This window comes from Oncorhynchus clarkii, chromosome 5, assembly GCF_045791955.1.
Source record: "Oncorhynchus clarkii lewisi isolate Uvic-CL-2024 chromosome 5, UVic_Ocla_1.0, whole genome shotgun sequence".
NCBI classification, from domain to species: Eukaryota; Metazoa; Chordata; class Actinopteri; order Salmoniformes; family Salmonidae; genus Oncorhynchus; species Oncorhynchus clarkii.
Window position 1 is genome coordinate 15,298,214 of NC_092151.1, and position 26,346 is coordinate 15,324,559.

At 42.5% G+C, this 26,346-nt stretch overlaps 1 protein-coding gene across 2 annotated transcripts in view; it reads right to left on the minus strand.

The window, feature by feature from the left end:
• Positions 1–1,511: 1,511 nt before the first annotated feature.
• Positions 1,512–26,346, minus strand: part of LOC139408418 (senataxin) — a 66,500-nt gene continuing 41,665 nt past the window's right edge. The window contains exons 12-25 of one of the 2 annotated variants that reach the window (XM_071152268.1): positions 21,873–22,096; positions 21,506–21,658; positions 21,130–21,277; positions 20,851–20,952; positions 20,650–20,762; positions 20,237–20,308; positions 18,411–18,560; positions 14,152–14,259; positions 12,465–12,649; positions 6,148–6,240; positions 5,309–5,464; positions 5,002–5,097; positions 4,743–4,830; positions 1,512–4,651 (exon numbers count right to left, since the gene is read on the minus strand). In XM_071152268.1, coding sequence (XP_071008369.1) covers positions 3,944–4,651; positions 4,743–4,830; positions 5,002–5,097; positions 5,309–5,464; positions 6,148–6,240; positions 12,465–12,649; positions 14,152–14,259; positions 18,411–18,560; positions 20,237–20,308; positions 20,650–20,762; positions 20,851–20,952; positions 21,130–21,277; positions 21,506–21,658; positions 21,873–22,096 — 2,396 coding nt within the window. In that variant the 3' untranslated portion in view covers positions 1,512–3,943. The remainder of the gene's footprint in view (positions 4,652–4,742; positions 4,831–5,001; positions 5,098–5,308; positions 5,465–6,147; positions 6,241–12,464; positions 12,650–14,151; positions 14,260–18,410; positions 18,561–20,236; positions 20,309–20,649; positions 20,763–20,850; positions 20,953–21,129; positions 21,278–21,505; positions 21,659–21,872; positions 22,097–26,346) is intronic. The other variant, XM_071152269.1, reaches the window with a different exon arrangement.

Here is a 26,346-nt window from a genome sequence, read left to right on the forward strand (position 1 = left end):
CAACTTCCGGTATGAGAAATATTTGATTCAATATTTCCACAAACTTCCATTCAGCCACAAGAGCATTAGTGAGGTCAGGCACTGATGTTGGGCAATTAGACCTGGCTCGCAGTCGACATTCCAATTCATCTCAACGGTATATGATGGGGTTGAAGTCAGGGCTGTGTGCAGGCCAGTCAAGTTCTTACACACCGATCAACAAACCATTTCTGTATGGACCTCGCTTTGTGCACAGAAATAGGAAAGGTTCTTCCCCAAACTGTTTCAATAAAGTCAGAAGCACAGAATTTGTAGAATGTTATTGTGTGCTGTAGCATTACAATTTCCTTTCACTGGAACTAAGGGGCCTAACCCAAACCATGACAAAAAGCACCAGACCATTATTCTTCTTACAAACTTTACAGTTGGCACTATGCAGTCGGGCAGGTAGCGTTCTCCGGCATCTGCCAAACCCAGATATGTCCATTGCACTGCCAGATGGTGAAGCATGTTCATCACTCCAGAGAACGCGTTTCCACTGCTCCAGAGTCCAATGGCGGTGAGCTTTACACCACTCCAGCCGACGCTTGGCATTGCGCATGGTGATCTTAGGCTTGTTTGCAGCTGCTCAGCCATGGAAACCCATTTCATGAAGCTCCCAACGAACAGTTCTTGTGCTGACATTGCTTCCAGAGGCAGTTTGGAACTCAGTAATGACTGTTGCAATCGAGGACAGAAGCTGTTTTACAAGCTTCAGCACTAGGCGGTCCCATTCTGTGCGCTTGTGTGGCTTCCACTTCGAGGCTGAGCCGTTGTTGCTCCTAGACTACACATTTCCACTTTACAATCACAGCACTTCCAGTTTCCCGGGGTAGCTCCAGCAGGGCAGAAATTTGACGAAATGACTTGTTGGAAAGATGGCATCCTGTGACGGCGCCATGTTGAAAGTCACTGAGCTTTTCATTAAGGCCATTCTACTGCCAGTGTTTGTCTATGGCGATTGCATGGATGTGTGCTGGAATTTATTCACCTGCCAGCAACAGGTGTGACTGAAAAATTAGAATCTACTAAAGGGTGTCCACATACTTCTGTATATATAGTGTATATGTAGATATCGTTGTTAGAAGACTACATTTCCCTTGACATAGTGATGCTGAATGTAAAAAAATGGCTCAACATACTCCTCTCACCTATGTAATTTCCTTCAGATCAGACATGTTTTATGCAAACAGAAAAGGAGTGGACATGATCAACACCAACACATCCAGCTCAGTTCCATTGGGAATTAGGAAGAACTGAAATTAAACCAAAAATGGCACCATAACGTCCTAACAATAAACATTTAAATACCCATAAGGTTCTGAGAACAAAATGACAGTAATAGGCCAAAACATAACGGTCTCCACATAGAAATAGACTTACTAGAATAGGAAAAGACCCCATAAACACTATTTCTATGTTTCTCCCACTAAGAGATCGTCATTGGCGTGGAAACCCAGGGTTTAAAGGATCATTCTAATGACACCCTAGGTACTGTGTGGCATCCTTTATTTGGAGTGGAATTTTATAAAAAAATAAACACTTCATTGAGAAAGTAGTTAGTGGAGTGGAGTCAGTGACATTGGATGTAAACAAGAGAACTACAGGTGAAATGCCCTCACGCCGTAACAGGATGAACACATTTAGACAAAAGCACCACGAGCACCTGGGAGGAATGCAAACAAAAGTGAGTGGGTGTCAGCATGCAATAAGACAGAAAAGACATTCAGGCGGTGGTGAAATAAAATCCTGTTCTAGTCTGTCTGTAAGGCCTCTCTATTCTGGGCTCCGCTTCAGAAGAAGTCTGTATTGTTAACATGAAGGGCAGTGGGATGAACTGACACGTGTGGGGGAGATCCTCTGGGAGATGGGGCACAGATCAGAGACCAGCGTGGGAGTTGTCCTGGCTGAACCGCACTGATCTAGGACCAGATTCCCCTACCACACAGTCCTACACTCAAGCATTAGGAGAATGGAAACTATGGCCTTAGAGGAAAGTTGTACCTATGCCGATCAGAACTGGTGAAAGGATTGTGGTATGAGAGTTGTGTGTGTGAGACACACACAAGGCCCAACTAATAAATGTTAGTGTACCATCTACCTGTGTAAAGTGAAAGATGCCTATAACAAAATGCACATTTTTATTTGCCCACTATTTTAGCAGTGGTTCAGAAAAACAAAACATACAATGTTGACCATGGTCAATTTAGTTTCCCTAACACTTTAGAGACGGAATCAGCCGATTGGTTTGGTGAACAATAATATACAAGGCCATATTCAGTACGAAAACGTTCTCGAAAGATGCAGATAGAGATTCCACAAGTAGAGCCGACGCGACTCCTTATTCTGCATGTCAGAGATGCATGTTTGTTCGACATAGTATGTTTCTTTCTGAACGTTCCAAAACAATGAGTCCGGTTGAACATGCCCCAGGTGAACAAGCACCAATTGCAAATAAATAAAATAATTTTGCAGATTAAAATTAAATGTAAACAATTGTTCAATTTCAAATAAGATGATTCATTTATCAACTTAAAAAAGATCTACATACTTGATTTGGTTTAAACTGGCACTGTGGTTCTTTTGGGGCACAGGTCTTAGAAAAACTATTTCTCCCAGAAACGATATTGCATTGAAATGAAGAAATGATTTGAACCATTTCCTTCTAAACACTGGACAGTATCGTGACAGGTGACACGCAGAAGGAATAAAGCCATGTATACTTCACTGCAGTTGCTGAGAGTCACAGGAAGTCTTTGGTTCCAACCTTTGAGGAGGTAGCTGGCCTGAAGTCCAACAGCGGTGAATAATACATAACCTTGTCTCTGTCGACAAGAAAGGTAACCTAAAATGAGTTTTGATAGAGTTGTGTGTGTGTGTGTGTGAAAACGAGCTTGTGTAAATGCACAGTGTGATACAACAAATAAAAGTGCATCCAATACCGTACAGACAAACCAGCAGAAGAAAGTGACCAGAGATGTCAAAGCTTTTCCGGGGCATAAAATGGCATTTAACTGTACATGTCTCCCTATTTAGAAATACAAAATCTGTCCCACATTCTCCAGCTACAGCATTCACTTAGACTACGTATGGGTCCATGTTACATATTCTATAAAGATGCTTAAATGTAACAACCAGGCCCATTCCAATCACAAAATGTAACCTTAATTGCCTCAGTTAATCAGCATCCTGGTGCTAAATAAGGACGACACTTTAAAAGCTAAATAAAAACTAAAATAATTGCCTATAGTCAAATAACTATGGCGGACGAGATATACTTTTGCACTTAATATATGCTATAAGCGGAAATAGTGTGTACTTAAAATTGTAATGTAACAGCCATTCTGTTAAGTGGGCTATACTACTAATAAATAACCAGGTATCAAACGTTGAGTACCAGCGACATTAGTCTTTGCGCTTTTATGAAGTCCAGAACATTTCTATACAAATGCAGAGCACGTAAGAAAATGAGATTAGGAAATTATAAAATTGTGAACCAAAAAAAGAAAATGAATAAAAGTCACAGGCACAGTGCATTACCCTGGTTACATCTCTCAGTAATAAACTGGAAGCACACAAGTACCAGTGTTATAGTACAAGTGCCCTTTCAAAAGGCCCCGCCCCCACTGTCCAAACAAAGGGCAGTTTTTTACAGAGAGGCCAGTGGCCAACCCACATACTCCAGCCATAACAGTCATTAAACAGCTTATTACAAAAACAATTACATTTATTACAGAAATAAAATTAACTGACTTGTAAATGATACAACAGCATCATATTACTGCTTGAGATGGTGAACAGTGATGTTTTTGACTGACTGGTTGTCGAACAAACTACTCTGCGTAATCTCTTACCCTTCCACTCTCGTTCCCATTCCCTGAATTTATCAGAAAGCACACCAATAAAAAAACAAACCAAAACAGAGTCAGTGGTCAGTCCTCTCTCTCCCCCTCTTGGAGTGGGTGGGAGGGATCCATCGGGGGTCTGGGTCTCGTTTCCGGGGGTGAGTGTGTGTGTGGTGGTTGAAGGCTGTAGCACTGTAGCGATTATAGTCTCTCTGACTGGGGTCCCTCGGTGGTCTGTTGACTCCATCTCCTGGGTATGGCGCGGTGATTGGTGAACGGTGTTGCTCTCTGTCCCTCTCCCTGACAGCCCATCTCTGGTTTTGGTACCCAGTTGGGTGACGCTGTTCTGGGCTGTTGCATCCTCGTGGATCCCTCTCAGCTCGTGGGTCTCTTCTGATCTCGGCTTGTGGGAGCCTGATTCTTTCAGCTCGCGGATTCCAGTCTGATCTATGCTGGGGTGTCTGGACTACCAGACGGGGGTCTCTGGGCCTGTCAGCGTCCTGGGGAGGGGATGCCGACCAGGGCTGCTGGGGGGAGTCCCTGCCCTGGGCGAACAGGGCTGGCTCAGAAGAGCGGCGTAGCTGGAAGGGAGCAGGCCTGGGGGGATCGGCGGTAGGACAGGGGGCAGCAGAGGGAGGGCCTGGTTCTCTGAGGGGGTAAGACGAGCTCCTGGTCAGCTCCTTTTTGAAGATCTTCCTGGCGTCCGTCTTGAAGGTCATCTCATTCGTTGATATAATGACGTCTCGTGTCGCGGCATCCTTGATGAGCGCACCCCAGTCTTGGTTTTCCTAGGACAGACACACAATCAACACGAGGCTGGAAAAGGAAATGCAACCAGACACAGGCCTCCATACAGATACAGGAGGTGGAGCCAATTACCTGGAGTGTCCGTAGATGGCCCAGAATGAACAGGCTAAACTTGGCCCGGGTGATGGTCACATTCAACCTCTGGCGATTCCCCAGGAATCTGGGGGGGGGTCCACCATAGATCAGAAACTATACCCATACCCTAGGTAAGCACAGTACTCGTAGTATGAATACTACTTTACGTAAAGCGTTACATAAATCCAATTTGTTATATCATTACCAAGTATACGGCCTGGTCACATGACCTTACCAGGAAAGCTTGTACACTCACCCAATGCCGCCCTGCTCGTGGCTCGCCCTGACGCAGGAGACAATGACACAGTCCATCTCTCGGCCCTGGAAGCCTTCCACAGTGTCAACGTCCACCCTGGAATACAATTTCTCTTTTGGTCTTTCTAGAGTCCCTTCACACTGCTAGCGGGGAACAACTACAGCAGAAAGGAAGCCATTTCTTTTGGCTCTAATGATTCTGCAAGCTAAGACTACTGAAATGGCTTCCTTTTCTGGCAAATGAACGGACCCTGGCAATCTACTAACCCCAATGAGAATGCACATTTATGGTGCAGCACCTGACTCACGTGAGGTTCTTGTTGACCACCTTGGCCATCTCGCGGTTGATGCGGTCCTTCTGGGCATTGTACGGCGTGATGACCCCCACCTTGACCTGCTGCTTCTCAGCCATCAGCCTCAGCAGGAACACTACCAGCTGCACCTCTTTCAGGTTGCTGAAAGACCTGGTGACCAGCCAGACGGCAATCAAACAGTCATTCAACATGTATTCAGTCACAAGCACTTTTTCGCAATGTCATTAAAGGGATTGTTCAGCAAGAGGTTGGGAATTGGACCAAAAATGGTTGTTAACAATTGCTGGCCGTGGCTAGTTTAACAAAATCAAAGTGTGGATCGCAGTCACTCCCTGTCCCTAGACCAGGGGTATTCAACTCTTACCCTACGAGGTCCGGAGCCTGCTGGTTTTCTGTTCTACCTGAGAATGAATTGCAACCACCTGGCACACCAGGTCTAAATAGGTCTCTGATTACAGGGGAATAATGAAAACAAGCAGTGGAACTGGCTTCAAGGTCCAGAGTTGAGTTTGAAGGTCCTAGATCAAATGTGTCAAACTTATTACATGGAGGGCCTAGTGTCTGGGTTTTCACTCCTCCTTTGTACTTGATTAATTAAGGTCACCAATTAGTTAAGGAACTCCACACACCTGGTCGTCTAGGTCTTAATTGAAAGGAAAAACCAAACACTCTGCCCTCCATGGAATAATTTTTACGTGCCCTAGAATGTTGGAGATAAGAAACCAAATGTCTAAATCATGCAAAGTCACTGAACTATCCCTTTAACATGAAGCCTACAGTAGAATTAATTAAATGGGAGAAGTCATAGGAACATGATCCAGAGAATTTCTTACGCTCCCTCCTTGACCTCCTGACCGTCGGTCACGTCAAACACACGGTAGGGCAGGAGAGGCCAGCCAAAGTTCCCCCTCCTCTCTGCAGTCTCACTGAAGACAGGAACACACACACAAATGATAGCCTAGTGGTTAAAGCGTTGGGCCAGTAACCGAAAAGTTACAGACAAAGTACAACTCTGTCCTTCTGTCACCGAACAAGGCAGTTAACCTACTGTTCCCCGGTAGGCCATCATTGTAAATAAGAATTTGTTCTTAATTGACTTGCCTAGTTAAATCAAGGATAAATAAAAAAATGTTTCACATGCAATGTTAAACGCTTAAAAAGGAGAATTCCCGCAATTCACACCCTCATTTCTTGTTGTGCAGTATCAGGGCACGCAAAGGACATTAAAAGATCAAAGACCCAAATACATCCTTTTAGAAACTGACATGCTCTCAGTATAGTGACGTACAGCACCAGTCAAACGTTGACACCTACTCATTCCAGGGTTTACATTTGAAAAAACTATTTTCTACAATATAGAATAATAGTGAAGACTATGAAATAACACATATGGAATGCAGTGACAAAAAAAAAGTGTTAAACAAAATATGAAGCCACCCTTTGCCTTGACAGCTTTGCACACTTGGAATTCTCTCAACCAGCTTCATGAGGTAATCACCTAGAATTTAAATTAACAGGTGTGCCTTGTGAATTTGTAGAATTTCTTTCTTTATTGCGTTTGAGCCAATCAATTGTGCTGTGACAAGGTAGAGATGGTATACAGAACTCTGAAAGGTTTCTTCTAGTGCAGTCACAAAAGCCATCAAGTGCTATGTTGAAACCAGCTCTCATGAGGACCGCTACAGGAAAGAATCTAAGTAAAATACATTTGGATTTGTTTAACGCTTTTTTTGGTTACTATATGATTCCATGTATTATTTCATAGATTTGATGTCTTAACTATTTAAGCTACAACGTAGAACAAAATACAAATAAAGGAAAGCCCCTTGAAATTAGGTGTCTAAACTTTTGACTTGTACTGTTGGTCATTCTGAACTTTCTCCGCAACATAATCAATGTTCCCTCTAAGCTGCGCCCAGTCGTACAATATCCCCGACATTGCCGCGCAGCTCATTAGCGCATTAGAAATACCAGAACACGGAAAGCAGCACGAGATTGAACTTCGACGAAACTCTAGAGTTCTCCCTGTTAACACGATCAACGTTTCCCTTTAATGTGGCAATTGTGATCAAATCAACACAATATCAAATCAAATATTATTTGTCACCTCACAGTGAAATGCTTACTTACAAGCCCTTCAACAACGCAGCAATACCCCCCCCCCCCCCCCCCAAAATAAGTTAAGAGCAGCAGTAAAATAACAATAGCGAGGCTATATACAGGGGGGTCCCAGTTAGTCGAGGTAATATGTACACTACTGTTCATAAGTTGAGGTCGCTTAGAAATGTTCTTGTTTTTCAAAGGAAAGCACATTTGCTTCCATTAAAATATAAAATTGATCAGAAATACAGTGTAGACATTGTTAATGTTGTAAATGACTATAGTATCTGAAAACGGCTGGTTTTTATTGGAAAATGTACATAAGCGTACAGAGGCCCATAATCAGCTACCATCACTCCTGTTTTCCAATGGCACATTGTGTTAGCTAATCCAAGTTGATCATTTTAAAAAGGCTAATTGATGAAAACTGAAAACTGCTGTGCTGATATTAAAGAAGCAATAAAACTGGCCTTCTTTAGACCTGTTGAATATCTGGAGCATCGATTGCAGGCTCAAAATGGCCAGAAACAAATTAACTTTCTTCTGAAACTCATCAGTCTTGTTCTGAGAAATGAAGGCTATGCCATGTGAAAAATTGCCAATAAACTGAAGATCTCGTACAACGCTGTGTACTACTCCCTTCACAGAACAGCGCAAACTGGATCGAACCAGAATAGAAAGAGTGGGAGGCACAACTGAGCAAGAGGACAAGTACATTAGAGTCTCTAGTTTGAGAAACAGACACCTCAACTGGCAGCTTTATTAATAGTACCTGCAAAACACCAGTCTCAACGTCAACAGTGAAGAGGCGACTCCGGGATGCTGGCCTAATTTTATGTTTTTTAAATGGACAAAATGTGCTTTCTTTCAAAAACAAGGACATTTCTAAGTGACCCCCAACTTAACGGTAGTGTACATGTAGTTAGAGTTATTAGACTGACTATGCATAGATAAGAGAGTAGCAGCAGCTTAAAAGGGCAATGCAAAAAGTCATTTGATTAGATGTTCAGGAGTCTTATGGCTTGGGGGTAGAAGCTGTTAAGAAACCTCGGACTTGGCCCTCCGGCACTGCTTGCCATGCGGAAGCAGAGAAAACAGTATGACTGGGGTGGCTGGAGTCTGACAATTTTTAGGGCCTTCCTCTGACACTGCCTGGTATAGAAGTCCTGGACGCCATTCGCGCCACCCTATTTAGTGCTTTGCGGTCGGAGGCCGAGCAGCTGCCATACCAGGTGGCGATGCACCTGTTGAACCTTTTGGAGGATCAGAGGACCCATGCCAAATCTTTTCAGTCTCCTGATGGGGAATAGGTTGTGTCATATCCTGTTCACGACTGTCTTGGTGTGTTTGGACCATGTTAGTTTGTGACGTGGACGCCAAGGAACTTGAAGCCCTCAACCTGATCCACTACAGTCCTATCAATGAGAATGGGGGAATGTTCATGTAGTCCACAATCATCTCCTGTGTCTTGGTCACATTGAGGGAGAGGTTGTTGTCCTTGCACCACACGGTCAGGTCTCTGACTACCTCCCTATAGGCTATTTCACCACTGTTGTGTCATTGGCCAACTTGATGATTGTGTGCGAGTCATGCCCTGGCCGTGCAGTCATGAGTGAACCGGGAGTACAGGAGGGGGCTGAGCACACATCCCTGGGGGGCCCCCGTGTTGAGGATCAGCGTGGCGGATGTGATTGTTACCTACCCTTACCACATGGGGCAGCTCGTCAGGAAGCCCAGGATCCAGTTGCAGAGGAAGGTGTTTAGTCCAGGGTCCTTAGCTTGTTGATGAGCTTTGAAGGCACTATGGTGTTGAACGCTGAGCTGTTGTCAATGAACAGCATTCTCACGTAGGTGTTCCTTTTGCCCAGGTGGGAAAGGGCAGTGAGGAGTGCAATAGAGATTGCATCATCTGTGGATCTGTTGGGGCGGTATGCAAATTGGAGTGGGTCTAGGGTTTCTGGGATAATGGTGTTGTGAGCCATGACCAGCCTTTCAAAGCACTTCATGGCTACAGATGTGAGTGCTACAGGTCGGTGGTCATTTAGGCAGGTTACCTTAGTGTTCCTGGGCACAGGGACTATGGTGGTCTGCTTGATACATGTTGGTATTACAGACTCGGACAGGGAGAGTTTGAAAATATCAGTGAAAACACTTGCCAGTTGGTCAGAGCATGCTAGGAGTACACGTCCTGGTAATCTGTCTGGCCCAGCGGCCTTGTGAATATTGACCTGTTTAAAGGTTTCACTCACGTAGGCTGCGGAGAGCGTGATCACACAGTCATGCGGAACAGCTCATGCTCACATGCATGTTTCAGTGTTTCTTGCCTCGAAGTGAGCATAGAAGTTAGTTAGCTCGTCTGGTAGGCTCGGGTCACTGGGCAGCTCACAGCTGTGCTGCCCTTTGTAATCTAATAGTTTGCAAGCCCTGCCACATCCGACGAGCGTTGGAGACGGTGTAGTACGATTCGTTCTTAGTCCTGTATTGACGCTTTGCCTGTTTGATGGTTCAGAGGAGGGAATAGAGGGATTTTTTTATAAGCTTCCAGGTTTTATAAGCTTCCAGGCTCCTTGAAAGAAGCAGCTCCACTATTTAGCTCAGTGTGGATGTTGCCTGTAATCCATGGCTTCTTGTTGGGGTATATACATAATATTAGCCACTTTCAAAGCAACATACTGAAACAAAAAATAACTATGCAGGAGATTTTGTTGTAGGCCGAATTCAGTGTAGGATTCTATTGCAATTCTAACTCAGCCGGTACTCACAGACCTGAGCGGCATAACCAAATCAGAGCTGCCATAGGACACTATGCAAAAAGACCATTGTCATATATGGATCTGCGCCATTTATGTTGAACTGGACGGTGTTTACAGCATGAGCAGTCGTGAGGAGATGCACTTGTTTTGAGATCAAAGCCAGAGCTGCATGTAGCCATGTGTGCACATTTTGTTAATATCCTTTGCTAGTTAGTGAGTTACTATCCCAGTTATAGATCATTTGTAGGCAGCAATAGGGGAGTGATTGCTTCCTCCAAAAGCTATTTGAAAAGCAAGTCAAGTAAAGAACATTGTCTTGAAGGGGCAGTGTTGTATTTTGAGACAGGCTTGAATAAGCCAAGTAGCCAATAGGCAGAGGGTAGCATAATTTGTCTGATTCTCTGTAATAAGGCTATTGGAATAATAATGCATTTATTTTGTTAAGTGGTTTCTTGCATCAAACAACATTTTCAGTCACCTTGTCTGAAGGACAAGTGGATAAACAGGTTAATGTCAACTGAAAAGTGGTGATACATATGTATTCACCAATTTTGCTATGAAGCCCCTGAATAAGATCTGCCACAACCAATAACCTTAAGTCACATAATTAGTTAAATAAAGTCTACCTGTGTGCAATCTACGTGTCAAATGATCTGTCACATGATCTCAGTATATATACACACACGTTCTGAAAGGCCACAGAGTCTGCAACACCAAGCAAGCAGCACTATGAAGACCAAGGAACTCTCCAAACAGGTCAGGGACAGAGTTGTGGACAAGTACAGATCAGGGTTAGGTTCTTAATTTTTTTTTGCAAACTGAACATCCTACGGAGCACCATTAAAATGGAAAGAATATGGCGCCACAAACCTGCCAAGCGAGGGCCGCCCACCAAAACTCACAGACCAGGGAAGGAGGGCATTAATCAGAGGCAACAAAGAGACCAAAGATAACCTTGAAGGAGCTGCAAAGCGCCACAGTGGAGACTGGAGGATCTGTCCATAGGACAACTTTAAGCCGTACACTCCACAGAGCTGGGATTTACGGAAGAGTGTCAAAAAAAACAAAAAAAACATTTGGTGTTGCCAAAAGGCATGTGGGGAAACTCCCCAAACATATGGAAGAATGCACTCTGGTCAGATGAGACTAAAATGGAGCTTTTTGGCTATCAAGGAAAACGCTATGTCTGGTGCAAACCCAACACCTCTCATTACCCAAGAACAGCATCCCCACAGTGAAGCACGGTGGTGGCAGCATCTAGCTGTGGGGATGTTATCCATCAGTAGGGACTGGGAAACTGGTCAGAATTGAAGGAATGATGGATGGCGCTAAATACAGGGAAATTCCTGAGGGAAACCTGTTTAAGTCTTCCAGAGATTTGAGACTGGGACGGAGGTTCACCTTCCAGCAGGACAATGACCATAAGCATACTGCTAAAGCAACACTTGAGTGGTGTAAGGGGACACATTTAAATGTCTTGGAATGGCCTAGTCAAAGCCCAGAACTCAATTCAATTGAGAATCTGTGGTATGACTTAAAGATTGCTGTACACCAGTGGAACCCATCCAACTTGAAGGAGCTGGAGCAGTTTTTCCTTGAAGAATGGACAAAAATCCCAGTGGCTAGATGTACCAAGCTTACAGAGACATACCCCAAGATACTTGCAGCTGTAATTGCTGCAAAAGGTGGCTCTACAAAGTGTTGACTTTGGGGGGGGTTGATTAGTTATGCACGCTCAAGTTCTGTTTTTTTTGTCTTATTTCCACCAAGGTGGTAGGCATGTTGAGTAAATCAAATGATACAAAAACAAATCTAATTTAATTCCAGGTAGTAAGGCAACAAAATAGAAAAAATGCCAAGGGGGTGAATACTTTCACAAGCCACTATATGTGTACAACATTAAAGACCTACATCACTACACCGTGTCAGTTTCAAAAATGTATTTTGCATGCCCTGATACTGCACAATGACTAAGTGAATTGCGGCTGGGGTAGGTTTCTCAAAAACGAGACAAAACTAGAAATAAAATAAAGAAAGTGTCTGGAAACCTCCATAGCATTAACATAAAAAAAAGAGAGATTTACTTCAGAAATAGGAACAGTCGCCATTAATAATGCAGCACTGTGCACACCACTACACTCAAACAAATTGTGTTCAATGGTAGGTGCATTAAGTTTTAATTAAATATTTGCTCACAATCTCTCCAGCTTTAGGAACATGAAAACCATAACTAGACAATTAATTCCTACTGAATCAAGTCCGTGTGTCTTAAAGGCGTGGGCAGGGAGGGAACCTACCTGTCAGTTTTAAGGGCCTTGCAGTAGATGTGCTTGGAGGGGAACTCGCAGATTTCGGGGTGCATGCGGTACTGGCAGCTAAGGAAGACCACAGGGCTGGGCTTCTTGTTCTCCTTACAGTAGCGATCCAGGTTCTTCACCAGGCGAGCCATCAGGGACTGGCCGTACTTCAACTCCTTCGCTTTCTGACAGAAGAAAAATCACACATTTAAATGCAACACTTAATCTACCTAACACTAAACCTTTTAATGTACAGTACCAGTCAAAAGTTGACACACCTACTCATTGGAGGATTTCTTTATTTTTACTCTTTTCTACATTGTAGAATAATAGTGAAGACATCAAAACTATGAAATAACACATATGGAATCGTGCAGTAACCAAAAGTTTTCAATCAAAATATATTTGGGATTCTTCAAATTAGCCACCCTTTGCCATGACGACAGCTTAGCACGCTTGGTCTTCTCTCAACCAGATTCAAGAGGTATGCATTTCAATTAACAGGTGTGCCTTGTTAAAAGTTTCTTTCCTTCTTAATGCGTTTGAGCCAATCAGTGTTGTGACAAGGTAGGGGTGGTATACAGAAGATATCCCCATTTGGTAAAAGACCCAGTCCATATGATGGTAAGAACAGCTCAAATAAGCAAAGAGAAATGACATTCCATCATCACTTTAAGACATGAGGGTCAGTCAACACGGACAATTTCCAAAACGTTGCAAGTTTAAGCGCACTTGCAAAAACCATCAAGCACTGATGAAGAAACTGGCTCTCATGAGGACCGCCACAGGAAAGGAAGACCCAGAGTTACTTCTGCTGCAGAGGATGAGTTCATTAAAGTTACCAGCCTCAGAAATTGAAGACTAAATAAATGTTTCAGAGTTCAAGTAACAACCAACTGTTCAGAGGAGACTTCGTAAAATCAGGCCTTCATGGTCAAATTGCTGCAAAGAAAATCACTATGTGACCAAGAAGGAGAGCGATGGAGTTTTGCATCAGATGACCTGGCATCAATCCAATTCAGATGGTTTGGGTTGAGTTGGACCGCAGAATGAAGGTAAAGCAGCCAACAGGTGCTCATCATGTGGGAACTCCTTCAAGACTGTTGGAAAAGCGTTCCAGGTGACAACCTCATGAAGCTGGCTGAGTGAAAGCAAAGCTGTCAAGGAAAAGGGTGGTTACATTGAAGTACTGCAAATATAAAATATATTTGGATTTGTTTAACACTTTTTTGGTTACTACATGATTCCATGTGTTGTCATAGTTTTGATGTCTTCACTATTTTTCTACAATGTAGAAATGGGTAAAAAATAAAGAAAAACCCTTGAATGAGTAGGTGTCCAAACTTTTGACTGGTAATGGATATCTAAAATGGGGAGAAACAAGCAGCCAGGGGAACACAATGAAAATACACAGTTTCTGTTTCATTGATAGTCAGAATCATTGACCTGAGAAGAGTTGAAAGACTCACATGAGTAAGAAAAGGGGCGGCAGGTAGCCTAGTGGTCAGAGCGTTGGGCCAGTAACGACTGACAAGGTACAAATCTGTCCTTCTGCCCCAGAACAAGGCAGTTAACCGACTGTTCCCCAGTAGGCCGTCATTGTAAATAAGAATTTGTTCTTAACTGACTTGCCAAGTAAAATAAAAATGCAGGTGTATTTTCAGGTAGTGACAGTGAGCTGCAGTACCTGGGAGATAACCGTAGGGGGCAGTTGATGGGGGTCTCCCACCAGGATGAGGGCGTTGCAATGGTAGAGCAAAGGGATGAGGGTCTCCGTCTCGGTGGCCTGCCCTGCCTGCACCACACAACGAAATGTGTTGGGGGGGAATGCTCTTGGTTTCTCACATTCATACTGAGGCAGTGTGAAGGTGTTTTCATATAGTGCATTCAAAAAAATATTCAGACCACTTGACTTTTTCCCACATTGCTACATTACAGCCTTACTCTAAAATTGTTTGGAAGTGTTTTTCCCTGCCTCAATCTACACACATCAATGACAAAACAGGTAGATTTTTTGCAAATGTTTTAAATTATAAACTGAAATATCACATTTACATAAGTATTCAGACCCTTTAACCTCTTGAACCTCTGGGGGCAGTATTTCATTTTTGGATGAAAAACGTTCCCGTTTTAAACAAGATATTTTGTCACGAAAAGATGCTCGACTATGCATATAATTGACAGCTTTGGAAAGAAAACACTGACGTTTCCAAAACTGCAAAGATATTGTCTGTGAGTGCCACAGAACTAATGCTACAGGCGAAACCAAGATGAAATTTCATACAGGAAGTGAGCCAGATTTCGAATGCGCTGTGTTCCAATGTCTCCTTATATGGCTGTGAATGCGCAAGGAATGAGCCTACACTTTGTCGTTTCCCCAAGGTGTTTGCAGCATTGTGACGTATTTGTAGGCATATCATTGGAAAATTGCCATAAGAGACTACATTTACCAGGTGTCCGCTCGGTGTCCTCCGTCGAAACTATTGCGTAATCTCCAGGTGCGTGCATTTTTCCATTTTGAACAGAGGAGAAACAAAACTGCCACGAGTGATTTATCATCGAATAGATATGTGGAAAACATCTTGAGGATTGATTCTAAACAACGTTTGCCATGTTTCTGTCGATATTATGGAGTTCATTTGGAAAAAAGTTTGCGTTGTAATGACTGAAGTTTTTTCTTTTTTCTTAGCCAAACGTGATGAACAAAACGGAGCGATTTCTCCTACACAAATAATATTTTTGGAAAAACTGAACATTTGCTATCTGAGAGTCTCCTCATTGAAAACATCCGAAGTTCTTCAAAGGTAAATAATTTTATTTGAATGCTTTTCTTGTTTTTGTGAAAATGTTGCCTGCTGAATGCTAGGCTTAATGCTATGCTAGCTATCAATACTCTTACACAAATGCTTGTGTAGCTATGGTTGAAAAGCATTTTTTGAAAATCTGAGATGACAGTGTTGTTAACAAAAGGCTAAGCTTGTGAGCCAATATATTTATTTCATTTCATTTGCGATTTTCATGAATAGTTAACGTTGCGTTATGGTAATGAGCTTGAGGCTATAATTACGCTCCCGGATACGGGATTGCTCGTCGCAACAGGTTAATCAGTTGAAGCACCTTTGGCAGCAATTACAAGCCTAGTATTCTTAGGTATGACGCTACAAGCTTGGCACACCTGTATTTGGAGAGTTTCTTCCATTCTTCGCCGCAGATCCTCTCAAGCTCTGTCAGGTTGCATGTGAAGGGTCTGCACAGCTATTTTCATGGTCCCTCTAGAGATATTGGATCGGGTTCAAGTCCGGGATCTGGCTGGGCCACTCAAGGACATTCAGAGACTGTCCCGAAGCCACTCCTGATTTGTCTTGGCTGTGTGCTTAGGGTCGTTGTCCTGTTGGAAGGTGAACCTTTGCCCCAGTCTGAGGTCCTGAGAGCTCTGGATGAGGTTTATAAATCAGGGATCTCTGTACTTTTCTCTGTTCATCTTTCCCACAATCCTGACAAGTCTCCCAGTCCCTGACACCAAAAAACATCTCCACAGCATGTTGTTTCCTCCAGACGTGACACTTGGCATTCAGGCCAAAGACCACAATCTTGGCTTCTTCAGACCAGAGAATGTTACACATGGTCTGAGATTCAGGTTCTTGGTCACCTCCCTGACTAAGGCCCTTCTCCCCCGACTGCTCAGTTTGGCTGGACGGCCAGCTCTAGGAAGAGTATAGGTGGTTCCAAACATCTTCCAGTTAAGAATGATGGAGGCCATTGTGTTCTTAGGGACCTTCAATGCTGCAAGATTTTTTTGGTACCCTTCCCCAGATCTATGCATCGACACAATCCTGTCTCGGAGCTCTACAGACAATTCCTTCGACCTCATGGCTTGGTTTATGCTCCGACATGCACTGTCATCTGTTGGACCTTATATAAATTAGGGGTAGACCGATTATGATTTTTCAATGCAGATACAGATTATTGGAGGACCAAAAAAAGCCGATACCGATTAAATCGGCCATTTTTTAAAATTATTTGTAATAATGACAATTACAACAATACTGAACGAACACTTATTTTAACTTAATATAATACATCAATAAAATCAATTTAGACTCAAATAAATAATGAAACATGTTCAATTTGGTTAAATAATGCAAAAACAAACTGTTGGAGAAGAAAGTAAGAATGCAATATGTGCCATGTAAGACAGCTAACGTTTAAGTTCCTTGCTCAGAACATGAGAACATATGAAAGCTGGTGGTTCCTTTAAACATGAGTCTTCAATATTCCCAGGTAAGAAGTTTTAGGTTGTAGTTATTATAGGACCATTTCTCTCTTTACCATTTGTATTTCATATACCTTTGACTATTGGATGTTCTTATAGGCACTTTAGTATTGCCAGTGTAACAGTATAGCTTCCGTCCATCTACTCGCTCCTACCTGGGCTCGAACCAGGAACACGTCGTTTGAAGCACAGCGAGGAGCTGCTGGCAAAATGCACGAAAGTGCTGTTTGAATGAATGCTTACGAACCTGCTGGTGCCTACCACCGATCAGTCAGAATGCTCTATCAAATCATAGACTTAATTATATTACACAGAAATACGAGCCTTAGGTCATTAATATGGTCGAATCCGGAAACTATCATTTTGAAAACAAAACGTTTATTCTTTCAGTGAAATACAGAACCGTTACATATTTTATCTAACGGGTGGCATCCATAAGTCTAAATATTGCTGTTACATTGCACAACCTTCAATGTTATGTCATAATTACGTAAAATTCTGGCAAATTAGTTCGCAACGAGCCAGGCGGCCCAAACATCCTGTTGCATATACCCCGACTGTGTGCAATGAACGCAAGAGAAGTGACACAATTTCACCTGGTTAATATTGCCTGCTAAACTGGATTTCTTTTAGCTAAATATGCAGGTTTAAAAATATATACTTCTGTGTATTGATTTTAAGAAAGGCATTGATGTTTATGGTTAGGTACATGTTGGAGCAACGACAGTCCTTTTTCACGAATGTGCACCGCATCGATTATATGCAATGCAGGACAAGCTAGATAAACTAGTAATATCATCAACCATGTGTAGTTAACTAGTGATTATGATTGATTGATTTTTATAAGTTTAATGCTAGCTAGCAGCTTACCTTGGCTTCTTACCGCATTCGCGTAACAGGCGGTCTCCTCGTGAGGCAGGTGGTTAGAGCGTTGGACTAGTTAACCGTAAGGTTGCAAGATTGAATCCCCGAGCTGACAAGGTAAAAATCTGTCGTTCTGCCCCTGAAGGCAGTTAACCCACTGTTCCTAGGCCGTCATTGAAAATAAGAATTTGTTCTTAACTGACTTGCCTAGTTAAATAAAGGTGTTAAAAGTATTTTTTTTTTAATCGGCGTCCAAAAATACCAATTTCCGATTGTTATGAAAACTTGAAACCGGCCCTAATTAAATCGGCCATTCCGATTAATCGGTCGACCTTTAATATAGATAGTTGTTTGCCTTTCCAAATCATGTCCAATCAATTGAATTTACCACAAGTGGACTCCAAGTTGTAGAAACATCAAGGATGATCAATGGAAACAGGATGCACCTAAGCTCAATTTCAAGTCTCATAATAAAAGGTCTGAATAATTACGTAAAACTGCCCCTTTAAGAGCTAGCAAATGATTTTGTACCTTGTGTTATTCAAACCCCATAATCAGATAAATAGCCTATGAAGTTCTTTTGTAGCCTCCACACATATTTTGGCATGTCTTTGTGTGAGTCCTTGACAATCACTAATCAATGTCCAAAAACGGCACAATTTATTTCTGCTTCTCATTTGTGGCACCAATGTGAGTTATGGGTGCTGCAACAGCCTAGTGTGCTTGCACACCGTGAGTCTCCAGGACCACTTTGGTAGAAGGAACAACTATTGAAATGCGGCCAAAGTATAAGAGCTCCAAAATCTGACCTCGTCCACAATGACGCCGCTAAAGGGCTTGTGTCCCAGGCGCCGGAACGCCGACTCCAGGACGGTGCTGCCGCTGGTGCTCAAGGTGCAGCAGACCACATGGGCATCTTGCAGTACCTGGGCCTGGGTTTCCTGCTTCCTAATGCGAGACTGATAGTGGGAGGAAGAAGAGAGAAAAATGTAGAGAACGAGTTCGACAGAAAGAGGGAAGAGAAAGCATGAGGGTAATGAGAGAAAGAAGCATTTCTAATTAGAAGTCTTTCCCATTAAAGCCGTTTTTCTCCTTTCTTTAATCCATCCTGAATAATAACTCCTCTAATGAGCCCTCATACACATGACAACGTTGCTAAGGTCATCCATGTACACTACCGGTCATATTTAGAACACCTACTCATTCAAGGGTTTTTCTTTATTTTTACTATTTTCTACATTGTAGAATAATAGAAGACATCAAAACTATGAAATAACACAAGGAACCATGTAGGAAGCAAAAAATTGAAATATTTTTTTTTTAGATGAATCTTCAAAGTAGCCACCCTTCGCCTTGATGACAGCTTTACACACTTGGCATTCTCTCAACCAGTTTCACCTGGAATGCTTTTCCAAAAGTCTTGAAGGAGTTCCCACATATGCTGAGCACTTGGCTGCTTTTCCTTAACTCTGCGGACCGACTCAGCCCAAACAATGTCACTCTCGTTGAGGTCGGGGGATTGTGGAGGCCAGGTCAGCTCTCCTTGGTCAAATAGCCCTTAGACAGCCTGGAGGTGTGTTGGGTTATTGTCCTGTTGAAAAACAAAACGATAGACCCACGTTGCGCAAACCAGATGGGATGGCATATTGCTTCAGAATGCTGTGGTAGCCATGCTGGTTAAGTGTGCCATGAATTCTAAATAACCTCCCCCATGCTTTACGGTGGGAAATAGACATGCGGAGACCATCCATTCACCCACACTGCATTTCACAGACACAGCGGTTGGAACCAATAATCTCCAATTTGGACTCTAGAACAAAGGACAAATTCCCACCGGTCTAATGTCCACGGCACATGTTTCTTGGCCTAGGCAAGTCTTTTATTGGTGTCCTTCAATCGTGGTTTCCTTGCAGCAATTCGACCATGAAGGCCTGATTCACGCAGTCTCCTCTGAACAGTTGATGTTGAGATGTGTCTGTTACTTGAACTCTGTAGCATTCATTTAACCTGTAATTTCTGAGGCTGGTAACTTTAATGAATTTATCCTCTGCAGCAGAGGAAACTCTGGGTCTTCCATTCCTGTGGCGGTCCTCATGAGCCAGTTTCATCATAGTGCTTGACAGTTTCTGCAACTTCACTTCAAGAAACTTTCAAAGTTCTTGAAATGTTCCACATTGATTGACCTTCATGTCTTAAAGGACTATCATTCAACTTTGCTTATTTCAGATGTTCCTTCCATAATTTGGACTTGGTCTTTTACCAAATTGAACTTTCTTTTGTATACCCCCCTACCTTGTCACAACACAACTGATTGCCTCAAACACATTAAAGAAAGAAATTGCACAAATTAACAAGGCACACCTGTTAACTGAAATGCATTTCAGGTGACTACCTCCTGAATCTGATGAGAAAGCCAAGAGTGTGCTGTCATCAAGGCAAAGGGTGGCTATTTGAAGAAACTCAAATATATTTTGGTTACTACATGATTCCATATGTGTTATTTCATAGTGTTGATATCTTCACTATTATTCTACAATGTAGAGAATCATAAACAAAGAAAAACCATTGAATGAGTAGGTGTTCTAAATCTTTTGACATGTAGTGTATATAATGGTCATGTGATTGAGGGCCTTACTTTTTTGAGTTGGAGGCTGAGTGTCTCTCTCTCTTGGAGCATTCTGGACTTCTGTGCTGCCAGCTCATGGTACTACACACCAGCCAATGGAAGACACAGGAAGAGAAATCATGAAAAGCAGAAACATTTAAAAACATGCCATTCCATCATATTTTTAAAGGTATTTTAAGGAGTGGGGCAATCCTTTTGCAATTTCTAATTGAAGAGATAGTAAAGTGTTGGAAAGATAGGGGAGATTGAAAGAGGGTGAGTCAAAGGGCAGTGGGCTGGAATCGAACCCATGTCGACTGTAAACACATCTGAACAGAGGCCCATAATTAAAGTAAGAGCCCACAGAGTAGAACAGGAGATTTGGGTAACTGTAGGTGTGGCCAGCCTTCTGGTAGCCTCTGCTGGGTGAAGCATGCATGTACCATTTCCTCTTTCTTTTGCAGTTTTGGCAATATCTTGGAGATCTTGTCTATGTTCTCGTCCAGCTGCGCTCTGCGCCGGTGGATGTCTGAGTCCTGTGACATCTGGGCCCTTTCTGCAGGTGAAAAGGGACAAAACACATGTTTTTTATTGAGGTGATTTGAGTGTGCATACTTGTGCCCGCGCACGCTCTCCAGACTCACGTGTTTTGTTTTTCACCTGACTGTCCAGGCTAAAAGGTTTTAAATTCTTGGAGATTGTCCTTTCGTTCCCAAGCCTCACCAGATTGATGTCCCCACAGTTACCTTTAAGAAAGCCATCCAGGACAATGTCAACTTCACCATATCAGTTCCGTGAAACAATCATTTGTGGTTGAATTGCCTTTTAACTTTTACCCATTTAAATTTTTCCAAATAGGCATATTTCATTCATCTATTTCAGTTTCCCAATTCATGAGGATTTCCATAGTTGAGGTAGCGTACCCTGGATGTTCCTGCACTTCTCCTTGAAGACCGGGATAATCTTCTTCATCAGGTTGTCGATGGCGGCGTTGGACGGGGCACACAGGAGGACCCTCATGCGGCGGGGTTCAGAATGCCTGTTTACTGGAGGAGTCATGCTCTGTACTCCCTGGATATGGTTATGAGAATGAGGGGAACACAGGGAATTATATGAAAGTTAGAATTTCACAATGCCCTTAAGCCAAGGTTATTCAATAGGAAATAAAAAATAAACACTAAAGAACACGAGAGCAAAAGAAAAGTTCATTTTGGTTTTTGAAAATGTCTTGTGTTTAATGACCTTAGCCCAGGGTTGAACAACAAAACACAGTGTCCAGAAACAAGGCAAACAGCATACCTCAGAGAACAGCTTTTGCAGCATACCCACGATGGTTTTGCTCTTTCCCGTTCCTGGGGGTCCGTGTATCAGGCAGATTTTTGGGGCGAGTTGCTGGTTCCTGATGACGGACAAACCGGTTTTCACCGCCCTCACCTGGTCTAGGTTGTAATCCTGGGCCAAACACATCATACAGACATACTGTTTACATCTATACAAGGCCATTTTTACACATGTAAGGGCCACCTCAAATTAAACAAAAACAATTGGTCATGTCGGACTTAAAAGTAAAGTCACAAATCTTCAGTACTTGGTTATCCAATAGTTCCACAAAGGAATAACTTTCCTTTTAAAACCCTAAACACTCCATACTCAAACGGTTTCTTACAGGCAGGTTGAGGCTGGGGATGACCTCCGGGCCAGGTTGGAAGTAGGAGACATGTGGGGCCAGGAGGGGCTTGTGCATAGAGCTGCCATTGAGCAGACAGATTGCCCTGAACTCCCTCAAGGTGCTGACCAGGGAGCCCACCACATCACAGCGCACTGTCTGCTTGTTCACCAACCTCACATTCCCCAGGGTCTTTATCATCAAGTTCAGAGTTGGGCACTGGCCTGAAGGGCAGCAGAGAAATACATCATATCCAGCATTGGATAAAGTACATTTAAAATTAAATCAACACTAACAGTAAAACACAGTATTGTATTAAAAGTAATGCAATATAGTAAAATAATACATTGCATACTTAAGCAATAAGACCCGAGGGGGTGTGGTATATGGCCAATAGAGCACGGCTAAGTGATGTTCTTAGGCGCAATGTGGAGTGCCTGGACACTGCCCTTAGCCGTGGTATATTGTTGATATATCACAAACCCCCGAGGTGCCTTATAGCAATTATAAACTGGTTACAAATGTAATTAGAGCAGTAAAACGAAATGGTTTTGTAATACCTGTGGTATACGGCCTGATATACCACGACTGTCAGCCAAAAATCAGCATTCAGGGTTTGAACCAACCAGTTTATATGCATATATGATGAGGATGAATGGACAAAGGTAACTCTGAAGTTTAAAAAAAACATGACTTATCCGCTATCCTTTAAAGGGATAGTGAGTGATTTTGGCAATTAAGCCCTTTTTCTACTTGTACAGTCAGATGAAGTCATGGATACCATTTTTATGTCTCTGCGTGCAGTTGAAGGAATTCAGCGCAATGACTGGAAGTCTCAGAGTTACCGCTAGTTAGCAGTGGCTTGCTAAACTACCTTCAAAACCTGGTCCAGAGGGGTATACTACAAAGTTGGATAAAAGTCAGCCAGCTGAGGTTTACTAAATTTTAAAAAATTCTCTTAAAAAAAGTTTACCCTTTTCTCTCTCCAATTTCTTGGTTTCCAATTGGTAGTTACAATCTCGTCTTATCGCTGCAACCCCCGTACGGACTCGGGAGAGGCGAAGGTTGAGAGGCGTGCGTCCTCCAAAACACGACCAAACCAAGCCAGTGCCCGCTAAACCCTGAAGCCAGCCACACCAATGTGTCGGAGGAAACACCGTACACCTGGTGACCGTGTCAGCGTGCATGCGCCTGGCCCGCCACAGGAGTCGCTAGAGCACAATGGGACAAAGACAACCCTGCCGGCAAAAACCCTCCCTAACACGGACGACGCTGGGCCAATGGTGCGCCGCCCCATGGTTCCCTTGGTCGCGGAAGGCTGTGACAGATCCTGGACTCGAACCAGCCTGGTCTCTAGTGGCACAGCTAGCACTGCCTTAGACCACTGCACCTCTCGGGAGGCCTTTTACTAAATATTCTGATATCTTTATATAAAATAAAGTTACGCTACTGCTACTCATCATATATGCATAGTCACTTCACCATATCTACATGTGCATACTACCTCAATAAGCCTGACAAACCAGTGTCTGTATGTAGCATCGCTACTTTTATAGCCTCACTACTGTATGTAGCCTGTCTTTTTACTGTGGTTTTATTTCTTTACTTACCTAATACCTTTTTTGCACTGTTGGTTAGAGCCTGTAAGTAAGCATTTCACTGTAAGGTACACCTGTTGTATTCGGCGCACATGACACATTGATTTTATATGGGCATGGTCTAATTGATTTAACGTACATAAAGACATCCAAGTTTAGCTTTTTTAAGGAACCATCAAATCAATAGTTATTTGCGGTTGCTTATGAAAGCTAGCTGGCTAACAACGATTCTCCTTTGTAGTATACCCCTCTGGGTAAAATGACTGGCCCCTCTAAATGAAGCCACAGAAGATCAAGGCATTATTAGTCATCAACTGGATCCCCATTATAGTGAATGGATAAATGTCTCTCATATACACACACAAATTGTGTCAGTCAAAAGTTGACACACCTACCTCATTCAAGGGTTTTTATATTTTTACTACTTTCTACATTGTAGAATAATAGTGAAGACATGAAAACTATGAAAGAGCATATCGAATCATGTAGTAACCTTTACATTCTCTCAACTAGCTTCATGAGGTAGTCACCTAGAAAGCATTTCAATTAAACAGGTGTGCCTTGTTAATTTGTGAAATTTCTTTCCTTTTTAATTTGTTTGAGCCAATCAGTTGTTTTAGCCCTATTTGGTAAAAGAACAAGTATTTTACCAAATAGTCTCAAATAAGCAAAGAGAAACAGTCCATCTTTATTTTAAGTCAGTCAATGCGGAAAATATCTTCAAGTGCAGTTGCAAAAACTAACAAGCACTATGAAGAAACTGGCTGTCATGAGGACCGTCACAGGAAAGGAAGACACAGCGTTACCTCTGCTGCAGAGGATAAGTTCATTAGAGTTACCAGCCTCAGAAATTGCAGCCCAAATAAATGCTAGAGTTCAAGTAACAGACATCAACATCAACTGTTCTGAGGAAACTGTGAAATCAGGCCTTCATTGGTCGAATTGCTGCAAAGAAACCACTACGGAAGGAAACACGAGCAATGGGCAACACAAGCAATGGGCATTAGACCAAAGCAAAGGGTGGCTACTTTGAAGAATATCAAACACTTTTTTGGTTACTACATGATTCCATGTGTGTTATTTCATAGCTTTGGTGTCTTCACTACTATTCTACAATGTAGAAAATTGTAAAATAAAGAAAAACCCTTGAATGAGTAGGTTTGATCTAACATTTGACTGGTACTGTATACACACACTGAAAGTATTCAGACCATTTTGACTTTTTCCATATATTCAAAAAAGGATTAAAATGTTTATTCCTCATCATTCTACACACAAAAGCCCATAATGATAAAGAAGAAACAGGTTTAGAAATGTTTAAATTTATTACAAATAAAAAAACTGAAATTCATTTATATAAGTATTCAGACCCTTTACTCAATTATTTGTTGAAGCACCTTCGGAAATGATAACAGCCTTAAGTCTTCTTGGGTAAAGGTAAAATGAAATCGATTTTAATAAATGCTATAAACTTGGCACACCCTCTCAAGCTCTGTCATGTTGGATGGGGAGCGTCGCTGCATAGCTACAGTTGAAGTCGGAAGTTTACGTACACCTTAGCCAAATACATTTTAAAAACTCAGTTTTTCACCATTTCTGACATTTAGTCCTAGTAAAAATGCCCTGTTTTAGGTCAGTTAGGATCCCCACTTTATTTTAAGAATGTGAACTGTCAGAAAAATAGTAGAGAGAATTGTTTATTTCAGCTTTTATTTCTTTCATCACATTTCCAGTGGGTCAGAAGTTTACATACACTCAATTAGTATTTGCTAGCATTGCCTTTAAAATTGTTTAACTTCAGATGGCCCAAATGTTTTGGGTAGCCTTTCACAAGCTTCCCACAATAAGTTGGGTGAATTTTGGCCCATTCCTCCTGACAGAGCTAGAATAACTGAGTGAGGTTTGTAGGCCTCCTTGCTCGCACACGCTTTTTCAGTTCTACCCACACATTTTCCAAAGGATTGAGGTCCAGTGCTTTGTGATGGCCACTCCAATACCTTGACTTTGTTGTCCTTAAGTCATATTGCCACAACTTTGGAAGTATGCTTGGGGTCATTCTCCATTTAGAAGACACATTTGCGACCAAGCTTTAACTGATGTCTTGAGATGTTCCTTCAATATATCCACAATTTTGCTTCCTCATGATTCCATCCATTTTGTGAAGTGCAGCAGTCCCTCCTGCAGCAAATCACCCCCATAACATGATGCTGCCACACCCGTGCTTCACGGTTGGGATGGTGTTCTTCGGCTTACAAGCCTCCCCATTATTCCGCCAAACATAACGATGGTCATTATGGCCAAACAGTTCCATTTTTGTTTCATCAGACCAAAGGATATGTTTCCAAAAAGTGCAATCATTGTCCCCATGTGCAGTTGCAAACCGTAGTCTGGCATTTTTATGGTGGTTTGGAGCAGTGGCTAGTTCCTTGCTGAGCAGCCTTTCAAGATATGTCAATATAGGACTCATTTTACTGTGGATATAGATACTTTTGTACCGGTTTCCTGCAGCATCTTCACAAGGTCCTTTGCTGTTGTTGTGGGATTCATGTGTACTTTTCGCACTAAAGTACGTTCATCTCTAGGAGACAGAATACGTCTCCTGAGTGGTATGACGGCTGCGTGGTCCCATGGTGTTTATACTTGTGTACTATTGTTTGTACAGATGAACGTGGTACCTTCAGGCGTTTGGATATTGCTCCCAAGGAAGAACCAGACTTGGTCTACAATGGTTTTCTATTCAACTTGTCTTTTCATAGCAATTACAACCCCCTTCCCTCTTAACTTCTTAAGGTATCGGGGGAAGCATTTTCACTTTTGGATAAATAGCGTGCCCAATTTCAACTTCCTGATACTCATGCCAGGAATATAAGATCTAC